This window comes from Zosterops lateralis, assembly GCF_965231275.1.
Source record: "Zosterops lateralis genome assembly, chromosome: 1".
Classification (NCBI taxonomy): domain Eukaryota; kingdom Metazoa; phylum Chordata; class Aves; order Passeriformes; family Zosteropidae; genus Zosterops; species Zosterops lateralis.
Window position 1 is genome coordinate 128,459,196 of NC_139762.1, and position 25,108 is coordinate 128,484,303.

The 25,108-nt window shown below is 37.8% G+C and overlaps 1 protein-coding gene across 1 annotated transcript in view; it reads left to right on the forward strand.

Annotated features, from left to right (window-relative positions):
• The window catches only part of RGS22 (regulator of G protein signaling 22), a gene marked incomplete at both ends in the record, with an annotated part of 58,011 nt that extends 33,530 nt beyond the window's left edge, over positions 1 to 24,481 (forward strand). The window contains 10 exons of the mRNA XM_083860155.1: positions 330 to 524; positions 5,072 to 5,164; positions 5,661 to 5,809; positions 8,906 to 9,068; positions 9,685 to 9,843; positions 13,696 to 13,857; positions 17,112 to 17,291; positions 18,803 to 18,943; positions 22,404 to 22,634; positions 24,371 to 24,481. Coding sequence (XP_083716281.1) covers positions 330 to 524; positions 5,072 to 5,164; positions 5,661 to 5,809; positions 8,906 to 9,068; positions 9,685 to 9,843; positions 13,696 to 13,857; positions 17,112 to 17,291; positions 18,803 to 18,943; positions 22,404 to 22,634; positions 24,371 to 24,481 — 1,584 coding nt within the window. The remainder of the gene's footprint in view (positions 1 to 329; positions 525 to 5,071; positions 5,165 to 5,660; positions 5,810 to 8,905; positions 9,069 to 9,684; positions 9,844 to 13,695; positions 13,858 to 17,111; positions 17,292 to 18,802; positions 18,944 to 22,403; positions 22,635 to 24,370) is intronic.
• Positions 24,482 to 25,108: the final 627 nt, after the last annotated feature.

The following is a 25,108-nucleotide window of genomic DNA, read 5'->3' on the forward strand; positions in this document are numbered from 1 at the left end:
TTAGAAGTAAAATGTCTTCACTAATTGGCCCAGTACATATTCTGCAAAACAACAGTGTGACTTCATGAAGAGTGCAGTTGCTGTAATAATTGTGGTTATCTGAATCTAAGTATCAGCCAAATATATCCAAGTGAAAATTGCATTAACCATTTAAACGAGCAAGAGAAAAATGGCTCCATTATGTCAATAACTGAATTTTGGACTAATACTAGTTCTGAACATACAGTAGGGCAGTGGGGGACAAACATGCATTAATTCTCTCCTTCAAGGGTCTGTAACCATTGAAATGGATGATGGCTAAGATACAATTTTCTTCTGTTTTATTGTAGTTCCTTTATGCAACTTACATAGCTCCATCTGCCAATATGGACATTGGACTTCATCAGAATAAGAAAGATGGGATTTATCACAAAATTCACCCAGCTTTTGAGGACCTTTTTGACCCAGCAGAAGAACATATCCTCACTATTCTGCTGGAACCATGGATGAAGATGGTGGAAGCAGACAAATGCACTTATAGAAAGGTAATATCTGGATGACACCATGAAAAATTCTTGTTTCAGGGAAGAAAAATCACCAGAGCATTCATATACAACCCTGTTGCATTTATACTCAGGAAAGGAGAAGTATTACAAGATGTTTTACTTACTCCTTTCTATCCTGAAATGTGGAAATAGGCTGAGCTTCTTGTGGAGACAGACTTCTCATCTGAAAGGAAGGTGTGGGCTTCATAGATTCCTTGGCCTGTGAACTGGGGAGGAACACATCTTGCTATGGTAAAACTTCTCTTTGCACTCAGGAAGTTTTATGTTTCTTCAATTGTACCATTCAGAAGTAATTCTTTTATGATGGATTGCCCACAAGCCCTCTATATTTTTAATGATAAACACATAGTAAGGTGGCTTTCTAGAGTGTCAGTGCAGTGACAATAGGTACTTCTGGTGTTTAGAATTTAAGTGCAGCTACTGCTTTGCATAGAGGAAATGTGATATGGTGATTCAGCTGCATTTGCCCCAAAGAATTTTTAGATTGCTGCTCTAAAGAAGTGGCTCAGAGGTGTACTCAGTACTAATGTTCTGAAAGCTTGAATTGAACATGGTCATGGAGGTCAGAGGAGATGGCTGCAATCCTGACTGTGCCTTTGGCAAACAACAAAGAAATGGTGATGACAGTGGTGGATGCTGTGGCTCTCTGTTCTCTGTAAACCTACCTACAACTTGCTAGCTGTAGGTCCAACTCCTTCTGGGTGCCACAATATGAGAAAGATATAAAGCTATTGCAAAGTGTCCAGAGGAGGGCTGTGAAGATGGTGAAGAGCCTTGAGGGGAAGCCTACGAGGCCTGAGGTCACTTGTTTGGCCTGGAGAGGAAGAGACTGAGGTGATCTACAGGCACATCTCTTCTCTGTGGTGCCCAGTGACAGGACTCAAGGGAATGGCCTGAAGCTGTGTCAGGGGAGGTTTAGGTTGGATATTAGGAAAAGTTCCTTCACCAAGAGGGTGCCTGGGTGCTGGAAGAGCTCCCCAGGCTAAGCACCAAGCCTGACAGAGTTCAAGAAGTGCTTGGATGAGGCTCTTGGGCATGTGGTGGGACTTTTGGGGATGGTGCTGTGCAGGATCAGGAGTTGGACTCAATGATCCCTTCTAACTCAGGATACGCTATGATTCTAATTTCAGTCTTTAGCGTCTGTCTGTTGGCTATGGAAGGAGAAACTTACAGGGGGGAATCAGGAATTAGAGGGCAGGAAGTTAGTTCTTTTTCCTGTTTTTCTTCATTATGACCTTAGATGAAGCATGTCCAATTTATAGGAAATATCACCAGACACTGCTGATCCTTCTGTCAGCTTGTAATAACATGCCCACATTGACCCCTGCAAGATATTTTTAAATCCTTTTGCAGAAATTTTGTAGTAGAGTATATTTTTGGTTCTATATTGTGTGCATGTAAGAACAACTAGATGAATAGATAACTAAAATCAAAGTTGAGAATGGTCTTCTAAGCTAGTTAGGTGGTAGCAAGTGTTAAACATTTAAGAATGGAGTATTGGGATGCAAAAGAAACATACAACCATATTCAGCACTTTGCAACCAAAGAAGTTCATGGAACAGAGGTCTTATCCCCACATTTGATTTTAATAGTCTTTGATGAGGTTTTTTCCCCCATGGGTTTCTGTAAAATGTATCTTGTGTGATCTATCTTCAACCTCACTGTAGAAGTGGGTTTCATGGTTTAGTCAAGCAATAGGAGAAGAAAATGCATATCTTGATTTGTTTGCAGACTCCTCCCTAGTAATTTCACCTGGTGCCCTAATTCTGTATGTCATAAGGAACAAGTGAACAGTTGTTATCTTGTCCTATTCTCAATGTTGTTATTCTTTTACAAGTTTCTGTTATATCCCACTTCAATTAGATCTCCTTGAAACTCAAGAATCTTAGACACTTTGACTTCTCCTCCTACAGAAGGAGTTCCATACCTTTGTTGCACTTATTGCTCCATCTGTATGTGTTATTTTATATTATTTTGATGAGATGCAAGCAATACTTAAGGTCTGGATGCACTAAGGATTATCCAGTGGCAGAACCATGTTTTCTGTTGTGCTCTTTGTCCGTTCCTAATTGCTTCTATCATTCTAATTTCCTTTTGACTCCTGGTGAACTTTGAGTGGATGTGCAAAATGTGAGCTAATAGCCATCTGCAATGATTCCAAGATTTCCTTCCCAAGTAATAACTACTAATGGAAAGCCTTAATTTGGAGCTCACTGGAATGACTTAATGTTTATTATTGTTGAATTCAGCTGGCCTTTTATCACGCAGATGCTAAAGTGTCCCGCTATCCTGCAGCTTTTCACAGTCAATTTAATTTTTGCTCTGTGGAATCATTTTGCAAACTTTGTTGCCTCCTCACTCACCTCCTTTTCCAGATAGTTTCTGAATGTTTAAAAAACAACCTCAGTGCAGGTCCCTGTGAGACTCCAATAGGAACCCCACCCCACAATGAAAATTATTTATTTCTTTGGTTTTGATTTTCTACCTTGCAATTAATTCATGAGGGGACTTTCCCTCTCATCCTGTGATAACATAATATCCCTTAGAAACTTTGAAACTTTGAGAAACTTAGTGAAATGAAATATAGTAATCCAAACACATCTGTAAAATATTTTCTGTGCTTTTCTAACCTTTCAGCTATAATTCTTTATGACCTGCAGTGCACCTTGGAATTGATTGATACTTTTCATGAATCTGAAATTTTATGTACTTTATATCAGACTAGTTTTAGTCTTTTGCAACTGTGTATTTTCTGTGTGTATTATCTGTAAGAGCTGTCGAGTGTCTATTGCCAGTCCTCACTGAGTCAAGTCATTAGCACAGCCGAGGATTCTCGTACATCGTTTTTGCATAAAAACGATTCTGCTTTTGAGCTCTCTGTTTTCACTGCTCTAGTGAAAAGTAAGAATGGAAGAGAAACTTTTCCTTTCAGTTAATACGTATGTCAGTTTATATCTCCTTGAGTTAACCACAGGGTAATCTATTGCCCTTTCAGTTCGGAGGATGCGTTACTTTGCAAGTGAAATTACGTGCAGACTTCTCACTGTTCTAATAACACAAAGATATTAATCTGAGCATGGAAAAACAACTTCATCCTTTTGACAGCACAATACAAGTGTTTGTGAAGAGTTATAATACACAGACATAAAACAACCTGTTCTAGGAGGCACTAGAGTCTCTTTGTACTAGGTGCAGGCTAATAGGCACACTCCTTCCCACAAAGACAACAAAGCACAAAGACAGCGTCTGCTTTGTATTTTGTTCAGTCCCTGGCTCTTTTCTTCCCCTTTGTTCTACTCTATAGCAGGACATATTTAGCCCATAATGAAACAAGATATTTTATCAAGAATTAGGTGAGTCCAAAATTGTTTATTTGGAACACGTTCAATATATATCTATCTATGTTTTTTCTTTAAATGAAACATGAAATCAGGAGAGTTTCTTTTTACTGTTGACTCTCATTCTGCCTCTATCTGCTTTCTCTTTAAACTTTATGAAAAATGTTCTGAATTATTTTACTATTTAATTTTAACTATATTTTCTTTTTAGGGAAAGAATAGTACAAAACACTTTATAACAATGGAATAAAGTTACATTGAGCTTAAAGACATCCAGATAACAGAGTGACTAGTGTGGTATTCACATTTAGATGAAAGTATCATGAATATTAATCTAAACATTCTCTTCTCTCTCTGGCACATAAACACTTGTATGAGATAATCACAGCCTTCTTTGCAATGGGCATGCAGATCAGTGTAAGGCATTGGCTGGATTTTGCTAAATATCCTAAAATCTGCATTCAAATGGTTTAGTCAGCCAAGAGGATCGCCAAATATCTCTTTGATAGTTACTGATTGATTGTACATAACATGAAAAACTGCTCTAGTTACATACAGCTTCTAATTAAGTTAAAAAATGCCAACTTCATTAATTCAAATCACACACAGTTAATAATTTAAGAAAGGGGACAAGGCTGAAAATCAGAAAGCTTTCAACTTTATTGTTTAGATATTTTAACATCTTTCTCATCTTAATTTTCTGTTTTTTCACATCTGTGGCACTCTGTCTTCTTGACATTTCCCATTGAGAGTCCTAGTTTTAAGAACTGTTTTTCTGCTTCTCAGTGGCAGTTTGACATGCAATTTGCTGGTACAGGCAATCAGGTACGTCTGGCCCAATATACACAATATAATATATGCACAATGCACACAATATATTATGTACATATTAGAATTTAGCAATTTTTTGAAGTAAAGTTATTTGCTTGAAGTTCTAGTTAGGTTATTTAGTAGTGTTCTGTAGAAATCTGCATCTGATCCTACACAGATGGGAAAAGCTTGTTCGACCAGAGCTATTGATAGAATTGTTTGTCACAAGAATGTGACTTCTTATCCCTTCTAAACATCAGTCTCATTACTGGCAAATATATTCTCCTCTATCCACTGTCACTGGCAAAGTGCCCATGTAGTTCTCCATCTTTCTATAATGTGTACTGTAGGGGTGATACAAGATATTATTTTTATTAGGTGGAGTTGGTGGAAGAAACTCAACAGCTGGACTCCGTGTACTTTAGAGAGCTCCAGGCTTTACATCAAGTGAGTAGTTCCAAGAAGGATGAGGTAAGACAAGTACCTACTAACACAAACAAACCCTTTCGCTGTCAGAGAGGGTTCACACTTTGAGTATCAGCAATGAAAGGCTGACCAGATGCTAGTTTGGAGAAACAAATAGTCTGATATCTACCATTTATTTTGGGGACTGATTGAGAGCCATTGTATTAATTAGATACACAGGTCTTCTGTCAGTTCCATCAACATCAGACCTAAAGTCTGTGGAATGTATTTTGGGCCCCTACTCTTGAGTAAATGCCTCCATTTCAAGTGAATTACAGGTATTTGTTGGATTATTTGATTATGGAACCTGCAGACAGTGATATGCTTAAAGCAAACATAAAAGTAAAGCTTACTAGGAGCTGGAGCCTTAACTCAATTTATTTTCTTAGTGATTAGAAAGCTATTTTACAGAGACAGGTTATCTAATGCAAGGATTATTAGACTGAGCAAAGTACAGAGGTGAAAAATCCAGTTATGCAAGCAAAATGATTTCTCCCCTCAGAGTACTGTGGCTGACACGGGGGCTCTCGAAGAAGATCAGCACTTGCACCAAGCTCCCAAAGAATTGGCAGGTCCTAATCTATCTGACCTGATCCATGACAAAGAGAAGTTAGAACAGTTCCGGGCTTTTCTTAATAAGCGTTCTGCTAGGTATGTTTCTTCATTATTATTATTTTACCTGTTTCTAAGTTCAGAAGAAATATTTCCTAATGATCTCAGCTATCGAAATGTTGACAGATTTTAGTATTTTAAAAAATGTTTTTTGAATATTTATGAAACACACAGACACATTGTTCAGATACACGAATTGTCTTAACATGTTTGGGGTAAAAATTCTCCTGTCAAAACATATTTGTATTACAGTTCTGCTTTCAGTTTCTGCTTTGATTAGTGGCAAACCCCTGAGTAGAACAATTAGTTTATAATGAGTAAAATTTTGTCTTTTTTAGTACAGATTCAATTTAGTACATTTTAAAAATTAAAGCTGGTTATTATAAAAATGCACAAATAGAAAACAGTCATGTTATTCTCACAGTGTGACAGCAACCACAGTTTCGTTTGCTGAACAGATTTAAGTAATAGCTTGCAGCAGATACAATCTTAGGCAGGGTCTTTGAAAAAGTGAGCCTGTTTGTTTTAAAAATAAGATCTAAACAGAAGATGACACTTTTTCTTTTGTCTTTAAATTGTCACTTCCTTCCTTTAATTGAGCTTCCCATGAGTTGATGCTTTGCATATTGGCTGTTGCTTCTAGTCAGGCATTGCTATAGCTTTACATTGGATATTGGTCAGCTTTTTCAAAAGTGTCCAGAAAGGAGAGTCTGGCACAAAATTCCTCCGGCCAAGACTCGGTGTCAGCACTTCTGCTTATCGTCACATAGGTTCCCTTTGTAGTCAGAGAGAAAAAAATACACTTCTAAACACAATATTCCTAATTCTAAAGGTAACATCTAAAACCAATTTGGATGGATCATTCTTAAGATTACTGACGACAAAAGGACTGCAGATAATGAGTTCAAATGGAAATTCTTACGGTGTAGCTGCCTATAGTCAGGTGACTTCTGAGTTAGTTGTCTAGAGCAGTGGTCTCCAAACTTTTTGCTCATGCATCTCAGCAATAAAAAGTTTTTGAGCATGGAACCCTAGTGTCTATATATATGTGTGTGTGTGTGTGTGTGTGTGTGTATTTATACATTATATACATGTGCTATTGAAGTTTTAATATTTTCTACCTGCCCCTCAACAAATGGTCTTGCACACCCCCTTCACACATTGCAGTTCAGAGACCACTAGTCTTGAGTTCCTCTCTAACTGGGGAAAATGGTAGGAACCAGCAGATAACAGATCATGGACATGGTATGGTATTCAAGTATGCTGAATTGCCTCTGGTATTTCCTGCTTCTTTGTTAATCACAGACAAGTCCCATCTTAAGTGGTAGAGCCAGGCAGAGAAATGTTTAATTTATGGAGTTGGTTGTAGGGTTTTTTTGGGTTTGTTGTTGTTGTTGTTTTGTTTTTGTTTTCTTTTTTAAATATACCTTCATAAGGAAGAAAAACATTTGAAAAAGTCTCATGAAAGTGTTTTAGGGCTGGGTCCAGACCAGTTACTCTGGAGTCCAGCTGGCACGCTACAATAAAGGTGCTTAATGGTACTATAAGCTGAAGGGATCCTAGAACTAATGCAGTCTGGAAAATTTCAGGAAAAAAGAAATTAACACATCATTTGCCTTTTCATTAAAACCTACGGTTCTGATAATGTCCAATTCTAAGTGATCCAAGTTTCAGGAAGGACAGGCTGCTGAGTACCTGTGCACAAATTCTGGTAAGAAACTAAAGAAAGCTCCATTAATTAATACTTTGTTAAATATATAGGATATATTTACACAATAGCAGGACAATTTGTACTACTTTGGGTTAGTGAATTACCACTTGTTAGTCTCACCAGGCTAATTGACTATGGATGTGCTCCTGATCCAGCATGCCAGGATAAGCCATCACTAAACAGTTTATCTAACACACTTGAAGATTATATATTTTACCTTTTTTAAAAGATCCACATATTTGGTCAGTTGTCATAGGTAGATGCCAAGGAGTTACTCCATAAACCACAGTAATTTGGATCATTTGCATTTGGGTGAACTTAGTCATGTTGTGATGAACTAGCAAATGAAAGAATTTCAGTGTCAACAGAACTTAGGGTTTTGTAAGGGTCTCAAAAGACTTTTGAAAGGAGAACATCTGTTCTTAAATCAGTCAAATGCTTTTGAACATTTTACTCATAGTTTAATATTTCGAAAAAGCCAGTTATTAACCAAATGGAAAACTGAAACAGATTTGTCTGAATTCAATGTTTCATATTTCCTGCTGCAAATACAGTGAATGTACTCACTAAAATGCTCATAGAACTTCTGCTCATAAGATACTGTCAGAAAACAGTCAAATAAATGAAACTGAAATTGTAGATATGTAATTTATTCTGTTGTCTGGTTTAAAGAACAAAACCATTTTATGATTGTATGAAAACAAATTTAAATTTATAGTGTACACTCAAATATTATGAACCATATATAGATTGATAATTGAATCATTGAAATGATTTGTCAATGACTATGACTAATGAAATAAGTAGTAGAATTGGTAATTCATGAGAAAGCAGCACACAAAAAGCCCTAGAAACAAATTTTGCCATTAATTGTTTTTGTCTGCTTAACTGCAGACTGACTCAAACTCCAGCACTTCATATGAGGCAGGAAGAGGGGGATTTCTTGGGCTGGAATTCCCAGTTGTCACCCTTGGTCCTTTCTCAGGTGATATCAGAGGAGTCAGAGCAGGAGGTGTCAACTCCTCTCTCAGTGGCTCGCAGCCGCAGCACTAATTCAAATTCTCATCTGTTCCATTATTCATTCTCTCTGTGAGTTCTGCACTATGGTTCTGGTTCACAGTCCCTGCTGGATTTAGCAGTGGCATATTGAGGAGGTTACTCCTTTCAAGGTACCCCCAGATGGCACCCTAAGTGAGATTCTACGATGTAAGTTTGTTCTGCCTGTTCAGCCAGTGCTGTGGTCTCAGCAGATGGTACTAGCAGAGAAAAAATATAAACATAACATTTCAGCCCAATCTGACCTGGTATTTAGGTCTCGAATACTTTGGTGGCTTGTAGTTAAACTAATAACTCCCTAGAATGTTGATGTGAATATTGAAATTATCTCAATATTGAAATAACATGCTGTTTAAATTTGTTTCTAGCATGGATCTCATGTGCTGGCTAGATATTGAAGAGTTCAGAAAGACGCTCCACAAGGATAAAGAAAAAAGTGATGAAAAATGTAAAGACATTAAAACCAAGTACTTAAACAACAAGTACTTCTTTGGACCTGACAGCCCAGCTACCAGAGAACAACAAGAGAAGGTAGCAGTTACAGAGCCATTCATAAAGAACAATCACTGTGACTGAGATAAAAATTCACAAGTGGGTTTGTTCCAACTTTTCCCCAGGATATCTCCTCAAATCCTACCTATATCTCTGGCCAGAAATCTGGTTCTATTCTGGTTGTATAGGTTCCTTCCTTCCTGCTCAGGGTTTTCCTCCCAACCACTTCTACTTACAGAACATCTCTCTTAAACTGTGATCTGAGGCCACAGCCAGAGCTTGCACAAGACAGCTCAAAAAAAGTGTAAAAATGACTTCCAGGCACAGTGACTTGTTCCAGCTTTCTATTTTAGTATGTCACTAAAGCCACAGACAGCAAGTCTGAACTGTGGTACTCTGATATATCTCAATACTTAGGCAATTTACTTGGTCAAGCTGGAGTATTATTTGCCAGAGTCTGTATCCTATTATAGGTAGGGACAAATGTAATCTGTTCCCTTTTATGAAAAGTACATGTGAGCCTTGGGTAAGCATGCATTAAGTGCTTTGCTTACAGTTAAGCTCATGCTTTGCTAAATCAAGGATGTAGAGAGATAAAGGACTTTTGGTATACACAGAAGTTTATGTCATGTGTTTTTGTATTTGGATTGCTTAGCTAATGCATTCAGGTGGAGGAACAAGACAAAGCCTTCATGATCAACTTTCAGCAGCGGCTCTGCTAGAAGTTCAGCAATGTGTCCAGGAGAGATTAGAAAAACAATGGCTGCCATTGTTCCTGGCAGATGAACACCATGAGGTGAAGGGACAAGCAAAGGTAATTTTTTAACAACAGCAACACATACAGGCATTGTGTTTTGTTTGGCTCATAATTTACCACTGGGATAAAAAGGTTCAGAGGAAAAGCAGCCCACAACTTTCAGTTTACATAGAAAGAGATGCTGTAGCATGTACAGGTTGAAACATTTATCTTGGTAAGTGTGAAGGCAGTTCATCTGAAGGCTTAGTTTAGCTGACAGTATTATTGTTAGATCCTGAATCTGAAGGAGCTGGTGTTAGCTCTGCTGTCATCTAGGCTGCCAGGAGAGTGACCTAATTTTTGCTGTAGTGCTACACTCTCCCTATGCCATTTTGCCTTAGCCATACAGTTGCACACTGCTTTGTGTAAAGGATTTGCCCAAGGGGACCAGAACACAAGCAAATGAGTGAGCTTCCCATGTTGTAATTCTTTCTCTTATGCTGTCCACATTCTACCATCTGGAGCTGCAGTGCCTGTAGAATAGACTTAGGGACTTGTGAAATTCTTCTGAAGTGGGGAGGTTAACTGCTACAAGCCTTGCTCCAATTGGTTACTTCAGAAAGTTTCCAAAAAGCTGCGAGTGAGGAGCCTTTCACTCCTGCTGATTCATTGGAAAGAGGATTGGGCAGAGCTAACATCTGCCTTTTATGACTGCCTCTGTGGCTGTGATCCATGTAAAGGGGATCACCCTGCTGGTGACAGATGCAAAGAGTTGGTTTTTTGCACTTCCACAACAGCTCTGACATGTGAATGTCATGGCAGAAGGAAACTTCACAGTTCCACCAAGCAGACACATATGCAACTGCATTGATTCATGAAACCTGTTTTCTATCATCTTTATAACATCATGAACATTGTCAGAAGTATTGTCAGAAGTGCGTATAAACAGAATCTTTTCCATTGATTCAGAGCACTAAGCAATCTGAAAAGTATAGGTTTTAATAAGAGAAACTGTAACTTTAATAATAATTATGTGAATTAAATTTTAAAAAAATCCTTACCCTCTACCTTTTTTAGCTGAACTCTGCCTCCTTTACAAGCCCTGGCAGAAGATGAAGCAATAAGGCTAAGCTGCTTCCAGGTCTGGAAGCTAACTCATGCCTCTTTTTGCACCTGCTGCACTGTGTTGGCAGGGAGATTAACCCAAGTAGTTTAGAAAATGCTGTATTCAACTCAAATAAACAGTTTACAGGAAATACATACTTCTAATGAGCTTTTAGTCTTTTCCTAACTCCATTTATGTCCAATTGCCATTTTCTCCTTCTTATTGAAAATTCAGAGGATGAAAAGATTCTTTGAAGAAAGTATTTTAGAAGAAGTGAAACCAGATGACATTCTCCACTGGCTTCATATTTCACAGTGACAAAACCGTGTGGGCATGCTATGTAGTCCTTATTCAGGAAACCTGCCCTTTGCTTGAGGTGTAATTTAGCTACAAAGAAGTTGCAGGATCAAGTCTGTATTTCTGATACAGCTGTACAAAGGAACTAAAAATATTTCATACTAAAAAAAAAAACTAACCCAAAATTTATTCCTCACATAAGTGGTCCCTCAGAACATTATGGGTAAAGTAAACTCCACCATCAGTGCAGTGCACAGTTTGACTGCTATTGCCTCTTGTTCTTCTCTAATTCTCCAGTCTTAATGAGTGCTCCTTTATAGCTGAAGAAGGGAGAGCATTCTGTGTGGGTCCACAAGTTTCAGACATAAGAAGACATAAGAACTATTCTGTCACTGAGGTCTTAATCATTAAAAGGCTGACCAAAAAGCAATATTTAAAAAATAAAATAATAAGCTTTTGTTCAGTTATAGATAAGAGACATAACTGAAGATCTTTCACACAAAGACCAGCAAATGTGGAAGGCAAGTGAAATTTACTATGTCTCTTGTGTCCACAGTTTCATAGTCTTTTTCATTTGGACCTTGCACGTTCTTCACAATTTCCCTGTTGACAGTGTGAGACCCAAATGTAATGCTGTTAAAAGCAGTCTGGTTGCAGGGGACTGATTACTCACCTTACTCCTGAATTTAGCTCCCTGCTGGATGTTCCTGGTAAATTTTTCTCCCTTTCTGTCTGGAGAGGTCATACTTGAAAATAAAGGTCTCTTATCCTGGGCTTTGGAGCACTATTAACACTCTTCAAATTAATATTGTTCCTTTAATTCACATTTATCTGTATTTTGCATGCAGTGGACTTATTTGGACAAGCTGTTCATTCCAGCATCTGGTAGTTTATTTATTATTGCAAGTGGATTACGTGCAGACACAAAAGGGAATGTGAAGTATGCAGCAGAGTGGGCAGGTTTAATCATATCTCACAGTATCTGTTTCATTTAGAATTGTATTTTAATCTCACAGCACTGAGATAATATCAAATTTAAACTTTTTAAACCTTTGTAATAATAGATTTCATCAGATGTTTGCCAGTTTTTTCCTCTTGAAGAGCAGTGAACTTTTTGTGATTGCCAACATACAAGTTGTGTACATTTGTTCAGTTGAACTTTTATTGTCTGTTGAAATCAAACTAGAGACCCGGTCACCAATTATCCATGCAAACCATCAGCGCTAAAGGGATCCAAAGTGCATGTGGGTTCTGTTAACTGAGTTTTCCCTTTGTCTGTTTGTCAGGAAGATGGTTATTCTCCATGTTCTGCTTCAAGGCTGTTGACCCATAAAATAAGCAATCCTTATATACTGACAGAGGGATGGAAGCAACATTTTGTTCTTCCCTTCATAAACATGCCCTAGAAAGAAATTTTCCCAAAAGTTCCCTAAATCCTGCTCACAGAGAATAGAACGTGTTTGGAGAATTGGAGAAGGGCTGACAAGATCCAACCCTACTGCCTAAATTGAGCTGACTTGATTTTGACCAAAGGACTCTCTGGACAGCCACCACTCTCCTTGCCAGGGGAGGCTGCCACCCCTGGCAGGCTCTGTGACAGGACACTGAACATAACCCCTGTTTTTAAGATAAGCTGCAGGAACCTTTTCAGCTTAGGCTCAGGCTAGGTTTCCAGGACTGTTGACAGCAACTAAAGATGTTTCTCACCGATGCCCACCATTGAACAGCACTCTACCCCTCCAGGACTTCAAGAGTTTTAAACCACTTTTAGAAGATGGTTTTCATTCATCCATCTGATAACAAAAAGGGGTTGTTTGGCTTGCTCCTCAGCAACAGCACAAGAACTGTTTGTTCAGGAAGGCAGGCCAGCATGAACTTCAGTTCAAACAAACTGTCCCTGCATAAGCCATCTTTCTTTCTCCACCCTTTCCTGGCTGCCTACTGTTCTGTGCTTGGCAGCATGAGCATTTCCAAAATGAATCAATGACTTTAATTCTATTTTACTATTGGTAGCTTTATTTCACAGGGAGCAAACTCTCTGGCTTCTGTTGGTGATCATAGCAACACATTTCAAACCTCATTTTGTTGGTGGGATCCCTGTCAGAAGTATTTTACAAATTTAAGCTATGTGGTTTGTGTGTTCCTTTTTCTTTGTTGTTTGTTTGCATAAAACCCAAACTGTTCTCTAGAAAAGTAGCCCATTGCTATACTTTGTAGTATGAAGTCATATGGTCTAAATCATGGTCAGTCATTTCCTCTCCCATCACATCCTCCAAAAAATGTTCCCTAAACCAAACTGGGAAAAAAAAAAAAAAAAAAAAAAAAAAAAAAAAAAAAAAAAAAAAAAAAAAAAAACCACCCAAATTAAACCATGCCACATTTTATTGTATCCATGTCATAAACTCATAAACTACTGAAAGTTAGGGTCAGTGCAAAGATAAGAATCAGACAGTTTACACTAACTAATGCCTTTGTTATTGCCTCTTGAAACAAAGTTTATTTGGTGCATTTATTTCTTCTTTTGACAGCATGAGGACAATAAGAGTGTTTCTTCATCTAGTGAAATAATTGCTTTCCGCAAAGCATTGTCAGATCCAGTGACAGCAAATCTATTTCAACGCTTTGTGGCACTGAAGGGAGACCTGCTGGCGAATGGAGTGCTCTTTTGGCAAGAGGTGCAAAAGTATAAGGTATGGTGGTAAAATGAAGCAAAGGGAATAGCATTCAATTTGTAAGCAAATGCATCCATCCTTGCATATCAGGAGAATTTTAACAAAAATATCTATAGGTATTCTGTTGTTCATAGTAAAGCCTCTTTCACTGTTTAAACTGGTTTTTTTTCTTCAGTGAAAATCCTCACTTCTTAAGGGTAGCTCTTCTTGACTCAAATGCATTATCCCTGTATTTCTTTATACTTTTTCAAACTGTAGCATTCTTCTGAGTCCCTAAAGGAACACTGCTGTCTCCCTAATGCTCAGACTTTGGTATATATCTGTTGAGCAGTAGAAATATGCAAGTATTAAAATGTTCATTTTGTTTTATAGATGCTATCTGATGTCCTAGATTCCCTCTCCTCTGCAGTCCAATGCAGGCTAGATATGGACCACGGGGGGGAAATCTGAGCTGGGATGAAGATAAAAGACAAAAGGTGCTTTTAATCCTCATGGGACGCAGTCCCACTGCTTTAATGCAGAACCTACACCTTGGAACCCAGGAGGAAAAAGAGGGAGGAGAAAAGGGGAAGGGGAGGGGGTCTGTTGACCAATGGGGGCTGACCCAGGGGGAGGGGAGAGATGGGGGCATCAGGTGAAGGGAATGCAAAGGTCCACGGGAAAGTGCAACCAAGAAACACCCAGTGCAAAACGAGCTAACTAATTAGTGCAATACAACGATCTGAATTTGGTAATTTCTCAAAATTGAGAGATAACTTTAAAATTCAATCAAATCTACAGATGTAAAGATGGTATCTACCAAAAAAACCCCTATACGTACAATGCAGACTGCAGCTCCTTTGCACTTTGTGGAATCAAATTTGACCTGAGCTGAGCTTGGGACCAAAGTGAAATGTGATGGGAAAGGTCAACAGGGATTATGTCTCTCCCAAATACATGTAGTTTTGTGAAATTGCTTCTGTGTGGGTTGAAACACAATGGAAAACCTCTGGAGCGAAACTAAATCACACTGCAGGCTCCTAGGAATACCCTGGAATGAATGCAGGGATACCGCAGATCTTTCATGTGTTCCTCGTTCCTTTTGTCTCTGGGATGTTCCTGATGCAAAAGTGCTACCAGAGTGCAGAAGTTCTCCTGGGCTCCTGAACATAGCCTATGTGCACATGGCAGGCAGGGAGCATGAGATCAGCTAACATGCTCACAAATTGAGCTGTAAACACAGTTGATGTTCAGCAGCACTTGGAGATCCTCTGCAGGCATGTGGGTGTATTTTCACTATTTAATTTTATGAATTTGAATTTGGTGTCTGCTTTAGAAGGTGAAGCTCTTCTGTTTCCAGGAGACAATCTCTCTTCCCCACAAAGGCTCTGATCCCCAGGCAAGGAATCACTGGCTGAAATGTTCTCTGGAGGTGCTGCTATCTCTCTCATGGTGACGGAGTGACTAGCTTAGATTAAAACTCTGGTATAAAGGCACCTAGTATTCCATGACATAAATCCTTTTCTAGATATTTGAAGGTTTTTTTGAGACTTATGACTCCTCATTGCTACATCATGAGGGGCATGGAAACTTTCTGCAAATTAATGTGGAATGTAGTCTTAACTCTTTTCTTTGTAGAACTGCTCTCTGAAGAAAGCCTTCATTGTTTTTCGTCCCACCCCCTTTCCTGCATTTATGTTAATTTTGTCTTGTTATCAAGAAAAAGTACAGTCTGACCATATTTCTCCACGTGTGCAATTTGTCATGGTTGGCAGTTGATGCTCTTTGTAGAAGCAAAGGGCTGGAGTGGTAGGAGTGTTGTGGGTCAGGCTGAACTGCAGGAAAACTGCCAAAGGCATGGGCAGCCTTTGCACAGTGCATACTTGTATTGTCTGAGCCCTATCATGCCATCAGTTTAGACAGAACTCCCTTTAGGAGTCAATGACTGCATTGCTCTCCATAACCCATCTGGCTGGCGGCACATCTTGGGACAATCCAAACCCAAAATTTCTTTTTAAACAAATATGAAGAAACATAACTCTGTGGATCATTTCCATCTGTTCATCTATGCTCGGTCTCATCTCTCATCATATCATATGGCTTGTTTGTCTTCCCTCTTACTACAGCTCTCTGCCTTCTATGCTGGATGAGCAAAGAAAGCCATTATATATATTCTTAGGATATATTGAATAAGTTTTTGCATTGCCTTACTTGCTTTATTATAGTTGTTATCATTCTTTTTTTTTTTCCTTCCCAAAACTAAAAGTATTCATAACAAAGCAAGCCAACTCTTTCACAGATCACATTTCTGGTTAAAAGCCATGGTTTTAATTTCTTTGCAAAGTAAATATATAGCCTTCTATACCAAAACTAAATTCAGATTCTTCATGTAATAAGCTCTCTTCCTGAAAACTCTGGAGTGCTCATTGTGTCTCAGACATTTGTGATAGTCTACTAGCGTCATATAAATTTCTTGAAATATGGATAGAGGGAAAGTTCATGTTTCAAAGTGTTGGAAGAACAATCTTTGAATTATTTTTCCTTCATATCAAAGTCCAATGATGGCGTTGTCAGGGTGGCAAAATGTAATAATAACAGGTTTTACAAGAACAATAGGAATACACTAAAAAAGTAGAAAACCCCACTGTTCCTTTGACATCTTACTTCAGTACAGGTTTGTTTTGTATTCTAAACTGTACAGAGTTATTCCAAACTAAAATCTTCATTGAGATTTGAACTAGAAAATCTTAATGAATGGTGAAAGTAGAAGATTTCAATCAATGGAAGATTGTACTGGTATCTGACATTATCCCCTCTTGTGACAACATTCCCAGTTAGAATATCTTGTACCCTCTAAATATTTTCCTTCTTTTGCTGGAGCACTTAAAGCATTTCTTTATCTTTTAGTTACCATGGCTATGCAAGTCATCGCAGGCTCATTGTGAAAATCAGTGCATTTCTCACTTGTAGATGTGTTTCTCTTCTCAGAAATGTCTCCTGTTTGCCAGTAATGCACTTAAAATCTATGCTGTTCAGTCCAAACATGCAGGCAGAGATTATCACCTAAAAGCAATGATTGCTATGTATCTACATTTGCAAATCAGAAGCCTCATGCATGCCTTAAGTATGGTTTTGACCATGCACGTTTACCAAAAGAATTTTGCCCTGCATACTAAAGGAATTTATTGTATAATTATTTTTGTATGACTATTGCTCTTTGATCACTGTGCTCTGTAAAGGTTCTTGTGTGCGTCTCTCTCCATTGACTGAAAATGGTATTTTTTATCTTTCAGGACTTGTGCCATTCCCATTGTGGTGATGCCATAGTTCAGAAAAAGATCACAGCTATTATTGACTGCTTTATTAATTCTGCCATACCCCCAGCTTTGCAGATTGACATCCTACCTGAACAAGCAAAGAAGATTGTGGAGCGCAGGAGAGAACTAGGACCTTACATTTTTAGAGAGGCACAGGTAAGAATCTGGGCAAATCTGTAGTAGGTCTGGCTAGAGACTCAGTGCCTGATTTTAAGAACAGTCTTCATTGCTTATGTGACAGTTAGAACTCCACACATAAGCATGGGCTTGAAGGAAGGAACTATAGTCATATATTTCAATGACGGTAATGTGGAGGTGGAAGAGAGTCTTCAGCTATATACTGCTCAATAAAGAAAATCTCTGACAGCTAGCTGGAAGGGTGTTATCCAGGTCTGTGTTAAGAATTCTGGCAGTAGAAATTAATTCTGTCTATGTTCTTAATTGCTTGTTCTTTACCACTTGGTTAATGTCACAGAAGTAATTTGTAGTTAGAAAGTTTGTGGTTTTCATGTTTTATGAAAAGTGCAGATGTGAGTAAAGCATGAAGACAGCTTAACTTGCTGAATATCTTTCCCTTCTTTATTACAGAAAGTGTATACTAAATGGCTGTAGAACAATTTTCTCTCTGATCTTTCTATTAATCAGGTTGAATAGCAAATTTAGAACCTTTACTACAGACTTTTCTTATCCCTCAATACTGCCTTGTCTTATCTTCTAAGTCCAAGAAAAGTAGTTGCTCTTCTTTTCCTGTAAAATTGCCACCAACACCTTCAGACATCAACTGTGAGTCTATAAAGTGTTTGGATGACAATAGATGAATGATTTGTCAGAGAAAAGGGTTCATATAGGTCCTAAAAGAAAGAGAAGTCTCATTTCAGCCTGTGTAAAACCCAGTGAACTCCAGAAATGTGGCACAAAACCAAAGGAAGAACTAGGCCAAAAAACTGTGACTGGAACACAACAGTGGCTCACATGTCACTTTCAAGCCTCTTGAGCCAGAAGCAGTGAGCATGCTTGGCTCCTTTGAAGCCAAGTTTCTCAATGCAAATTAAACATCTAAATAAATTGAAAAATGTGAGCCTTAGTATGTGCCTTAGCCTCAGCAACAGATTCACTGAGCCCCTCTGTTTGCTTTTCTAAAATTGTTTTTCTTATTCTAGTTCAAAAACGACCCTGTGAGAGATTATATCATTTAAAAATTATCCAAGATTTGCTCATAGATCTGTAATGTGGTTTAAGAACCTTCCCAGAGGCAAAAAAGTATTTCCTTTCTCTTAAGGAGGGGAAAAAAAGCCCTCTCCCTAATGAACTGAATATTTGAAATACTTGAGCAGAACAGCGGTGCAAAAGCAATTCTACTGGTGTATATTTTATCAAGAATACTTGTAAAAAGTGATGGATGTTTTCATTAATGCAAACAATTGTTTAGGGAAATATAAAAAAAGAAAGTGCCTTTAAACTGTGTTTTAGGAAGATTTCTCACCAGTAATAAACACACTGATGAAAAGCATGTGCCGAGCAAAGCTGGGCTGTAATGTCAGGACAGAGTACGTGGGAGGAACAAGGCTGTGTGTTCAAAAAAAATAGTTATCTCATTCTGCATTTTATTTTACAGTCAATTGTTTCCTTAATACAGTCAAGACTGACTTTATTTTCTTCCTGCGCAGATGAGTATTTTTGCTCTTCTGTTTAAATTTTGGCCAGAATTTTGTAAGTTCCAAAGCAATATGGATAGTGACAAAATTCTAGTTGGCCTGGAGAAACAAAAGGAAAAAGAGAAGCGAAAGAAGGAAGGGATAACAGCAAAGGTAAGGCTCATAAAGTCTCAGGTGACCACTGATGAACTGAATAACACAAGCAAAGCTGCATAAAATAAAATACTCCTTTCTCAGCCTGATTCAAAGCCACCAAATCTTATTAGATTTCAAGCTTTACATGCAACCCAGTACTAAGGTGATTAGTTCCCAATTCTGCCAATACACATACATATGTTTAAATTGAACCAGATGAGTCAATGGACCACTCCTTTCATTGATCAGAGGAAAAAAATGTATTTTAGTCACCTTTTGTGCCAAGAGAAGAGCAAAAAAGAAGGCTGAATTAAGAACAATAAATCTGTGTACGGTCCATGTGTACTGTGGGCTACTGCAGGCCTGTTTGCACTTTCATGATTTATAATTGTCTTATATTAGAATTTACATTCTGGATCACAACTGAAATCAAACCAAACCCAAACCAAAATTGATTTCATATCTGTTTTCCAGAAGGACCACTTGAAAATCCTGCAATTACTTTAAAAAATACTTATGTGGTAATTGCTTTGCACAATCTTTGCCTTTTCTTCAATATTTCTCAGCTTTGAAAGTGAAATTGTTAGATTGTTCACAGAGAATTTCCAGACAGTTCCAGCGCATTAACAGAACTGTGACCTCTACAATGAAATGCTTGTTTGTAAAATTGTTTTTCTTGGATTTTTTAAATTAAAATATAATAGACTTCTTTTTGTATTGATTATAGGCTTTGAAAAAGTTTATTTTTTATTAAATGCAATTGTTTGGCAAGCTTTGAGGAGAGAACATTCTTTTAAGGGCAGAGAAATTACTGGACTTGCAAACTATAATAAGTAGCATTACAGAGACCTTTACATATTCTAAATACCATGTACATGTGTTGAGATGTTACATGTGATATGAACCACACCCTAGACAGATAAAGACATAGGCCGATAAGAACATGTATACATTGTTATCCTCTTTTAGGCACATGAAAGCTGAGGACTAGTGAAGCATTACTCAAGGCCACACACCAATGTCAAGGGAAATCTAAAATCCAAGAACTCATCTTCCTTTGTCCAAAGCACATTGTCTCCGTATAGATTTGTCTGCCAAGGCCATTGACAATACTTATAGTGCAAAAATGAAAGATGTCAAAGTAATTCACTTTTGCATTTTCACAGACTTATTTTCCATCTGTTTGTCGTCTGTCTATGAAATTTCTGATCACAATCAAGGAATGAAGAACAAGTCTTAGACAGGAGGGCAAAAGCCTAGCTTTTATGGAGAACAATGGGAATGGTGAATTATGCGTCTAAGCATAAGGGAAATAGAGTAAGAAATTTTAGAAAGTGACAGGCAGAGAATGCAGCTTAGTAAAGAGTTTGTAGATTATTCTTCTCACATACACACACAAAAAAAAAATCAGTAAACCAATTACCTCTTAAAATCTCTTAAAAGAATGGGTGCAACAGATAAATTTTTTCCAATGTTTTTTAAATCCTTTTCCCTTTCTGTTATTGTTTAAAGAACTTGCCATTTCCTGTTCTCTTGCCTGAGATTTCTGTCCTCTTGGTGACAACATAATTCAAATGATTCTGTATCCTGATAAGGTTCATCTAACATGAGCAATAATATCAGGTTCACTTGTTGGCTTGTGGAAGGTGATGATTTCTTGGCAATGAAAATAAGGACTATATTTCTCTGCCCCACCAGGCTCACTGAACAAGAGCAAAGCATTGGCAAGGGTTCAAAACAGGTTTTCTTAGATATATCTCCTCTCCACCCTACAGATCAGTTGCTATTTTGGGTTTATGTCAAACAGAGCAATCATAGTCGTAGGGGAGGAATTTACTTTCTTCTTCCTTTACACATGTCCCCAGGGCACTGAATCTACCTGTGCTTTTAGAAGTGAACAGATAAGAGTTGGACTTTCATGTAGGATAGTGGGAAAAATAGGCAGAGAAGGAGCTTTTCACTGAGTAATGATGCATAACTTGGTATTGTTTGACTATCTCAGTGGTTTTTTTTTTTTTTTTTTTTTTTTTTTGTTTGTTTGTTTGTTTGTTTGTATGGCTATTTGTTATTTAAGGGGCAAATTCTATCAAAGGCACCCTGGCAATGGACTCGTTCCTTTGTTAGCTGCTAGATGCATATGCCACATACTTTCAAATATATAAGTCACTTTTTGCAGACTGCCTTGATGCCAGTACTAACAATTTGTTGTATACATTGTTGCATTTTATCTCCGAAGTAGATTTTGGATTTTTTTTTCTTTTCAAGTGCACAAAATAGCTTTAAATTTTTAGCTTTAACTTAGATTGTAAATTTGTACTTACTCTTTCCATGTCCTTACCAAAGCCATCAACATTATTTCCCTTTTCTGTGTTTCTGCCATGTCTCTTAGCAATAAGCTTATTTGTTGGTAAGTGGTCTAATGGCATGGGATCTAAGTTCACTATAACATTGCTTAATTTATTATGAGAAGTCATTTTTAAAGACCTTGCTTAATTCTCTCATTGAGAGAGCCAGCAAACCTTAACTGCAGTGCAGTAGTATTCACGCTGCCTCTGTGTTTGCACTGGCATCCCTATTCCACCAGCTGAGTGTGCCACAGGAGTTACTGAGCCTGTTTCTGGAGAGATCAGCATCACACTGCCTGGGCAGTTCTGTACCCAAAAGCCACTTTTGTAGTTGATGGGTTCATAGGACAGAAGGAAGGATGAGGAAGGAAAGGGCACACAAGATAGTGTGATTTTTTCCTAGATCTTTCAGGGACTTATTAAGTAATTTTGGGAACCACTTGATCCTCTTTTTTTCCTCACTTTCTCACTTGGAACATGGGAGGGTTAGATTACTCAGCTCTTGGAGAGAGCTCTTTGTGAGGTGAAATATGAACACAGATTAATGTTTATAAAGAGTTTTGGGATCATCAGACAGAATGTTCAAAGGTGAAACAAACCAACATGAAAATGACAAACAGTTAATCACCAGAGCAGTTTGCCAAGGGTTACAGTGCCTTGTTCTTCACTGTAAATTGTACATTGCCTGTTTTCCTAACTTGTATACTGTAGTTCATACACAACTACTGGACCAAGCTGGAGTTAATCACGACAAATCCTACATTCTATATTTATACCTGAGGCCAAATTAGAGGCTCACAATGTCCACTCTGTCCTTAAAATATGTTCTGTTGCAGATCTACCCTATCTGCCCTAGCTATATTTTGGAGCAGGTATTGAATCTGAAAGAAAGCTGGCCTGCAAGAGTGTAGAGGACAGGAAACATGAACTAGAACAAAGAAATGCTTTTAAAAAGCAGCTACTATTTTAAAATATGCTCAACATGATGAATTATGAAACTAAGCATTACAAAACATTACTGCAAATGACACTATCTCATTTCCAATGACAATTTTTGGTTCCTCAGACTTTGTTTTTTACTTTAGCTCTGTAACTATTGTTCACTTCTAATTATGAGTTTTTAGAATTTGCAGGGTAAAGAAGCAGGAAGAAATCCCACAAACGTGGCTCAACTTAAGTCGACTGAACCTAAGTCCTTGTCTAAACTTAAGTCCTTGACTGAACGTAAGTCCTTGACTCAGCCTGAGCCCTTGACTCAGCTTAAGCCCTTGACTCAACTGCCAAGGAGTATTTTGGTAAAAGAGCTTGATAGGAAGAGAAGATCATCAGCATCTTTAGCAGCTAGAGCTGGACATGGGAGGAAGGTGAATAATGCATGTTTCTACAGATGTCATTCAAGAGAGATAAAATGATCTTGGGAAAAGGGGAAGGGGGAGTTTGGTTTTGAGTATTGCTGTCAGATGGTTCTTCAATAACTGTTCATTCTTCTACAATTAGCTTTGCTGTTGTATGTTTACCTACCTTACAGGTGAAATTTTTTGTTCTTTATTTTTTTTTTTAAGATGCAGGTTTGGAGTAGTATTAACAGCTAACAGAATGTTAAGGTCTTATGGTCTTATGGATTAAAAAAGAATCTGTATTTAAAGATAAATTGAATAAAACGGTAGTTAAGTTCTGGAATAATAAGATTTTCATTATTTGTGAAATTCATATCCTGAAAGAATTTGGTTTAGGCTAAAGTCCTGTTCTGGTCATATGTCAAAAACTGAAGCTGAACTCCTGTAGGAAATCTATTTGAAAATCTGAAAGCAAATACCACTTCAAGACTTCTTCCATAACAACTCTGACTATGTATCAAATCTGTAGTGAAAAGGTAACAGATATTTTACTAGGAAATGGGAAAAACAGACATGCTACATTGGGCATATCAGGGGATCATTCATGGCTAAGTTGGCATTGCCATAATATAACAGGGAACCTGTGCAACCACATAAAACTAGATATGTCATATGAACGAGAAGTAAATCACACTTTGGCCACTGCTTACATTCCATAGAGCTCTTCCTATGGCATTATGGTAGTGAAGAGCAGAATATAGAAAAAGGTACCATGAAATACCCCCAAAATCTGAAACCACAGTGTGAATTGCATAGATAAGCTTACACTCTTTACCCTTAAGTGGACCTTTTTACTTTTGCTCATACCTGTTTTAAAAAAAGGGAGTTGAGCAAGCCAGTATATCCCTGGAACACACTTGAGCCCTCAAGAAGAGGTAGAATAAACAATAATCTTTTAAAGGGCAGTTTCTTCTTCCTTCTGCAAGCCCCTTTCTACTATAGGAAGATGCTATAAGTTCTCACTGAATCATGATATGACAAATTGGCTCCAAAGTTCTCATGCTGTAAGATAAAAACCAGGCCAAATAAAAGTGCAGTTCTCATCCTGTTTTGGAAGAGCAACCTATTATTTACATGCAATCTGAAATGTGGTTGTTTTCTTTAAAAGCAGTATTTTATCCTTAGAAAAGGAAAGGATAACATCTCCAGTTGATCTGCCTCTAGTGGTAATAGCTGGAGAGGGCAGGCAGAAGGAGCTGTCATGCTAATTAGATAGTCAGGGAAAGGACATAGACCAAAACCAGCTTTTCTTATATATATTTCCTCTCACCTCACAAATCGGTTGCTATTTTAGGTTTGTGTCAAACAGAGCAATCCTAGTCCTAGGGAAGGACTAAGGGTGTAGCACAGAGATAAAATTAAGTCCTTGATAGCACAAATGATATTTTGGGAGGGTAAAGATCTTCTGCATTGTTTTTGAACAAGAAAGGAGAGAGAATAACACTCAGACCAAGGATGGAGAATAAATATAAACATTGTATCTGCCAAAATTGCTTAAATCATGGTGTTTTAAGATTTACTTATTTACAGTGATACTCTTTTCCCCATTATTCTGATATTGTAATGAAAAAAAACCTTCTTAATATTGTAAGTAACCAGTAATAAGAATATAACATAAACATGTTTTTTATCTTACTGTTGAAATGGATCAGAAACTACAGTGATATGACCTGAAGGCTGATGGTTTTTGATGGTTCTTGCAGCCTTCTTCGACCTATTCCAAGTACATAGAAGCCTTGGAGCAGGAAAGGATAGACATTAAAAGGGAAGAAGATCTGGAGAAAACCCCATCATCATTCCCTGCAGGTTATTAACCAAGTAGTTTAGCAGGAAAAGCTTATAGTTTAGGTGAAATTCTCGCTGTACAAGGACTTTGCTTACTCTTCTTCTGAGTTGTGTACAGAAACCTCTGCCTCTCTTTTGCTGTCTGTAGGTGAGTTGCTCTCTGCGTTGTACTCATGAGTGGTATATTTTCTAAGAAAGGAAAAGTAAAAGTTGCAGGGTATCTTTGCACTGCCTTTTCTGCACAGGTCCTGCTGCAGAGAGGAATAAAGCCATTTCTTCACTCTGCAGTGACATGGCAATCACATACACATTTCACCTCTCTGGTTTCTTGTGCTTTATCAGCTTACATTCAAGCAGATACTGAAAACTCTTTCTCACAGTCTGTCAGTTTGTTTTTGGAGGATGTGAGAGGCATTGCTTCATCCTTGTTTCAGCTGTGAATATCCTCCTAGGTCTTTGCCAAGGATATTGTGACCTCTTTGTTTATTTATGAAAAATAAATAAAATCCATTTAGTAGTAGGGCTAGCAATAACACTATGTAATATTCAGTTCCTTCAGTTTCACATTATTTTAATTTTTTTCCATGTGCAGGTTTCTTGTCTACGTCCACCCTGAAACCTGAAAGTCCTATGAAAGCCACCATTCCTAAAAAGCA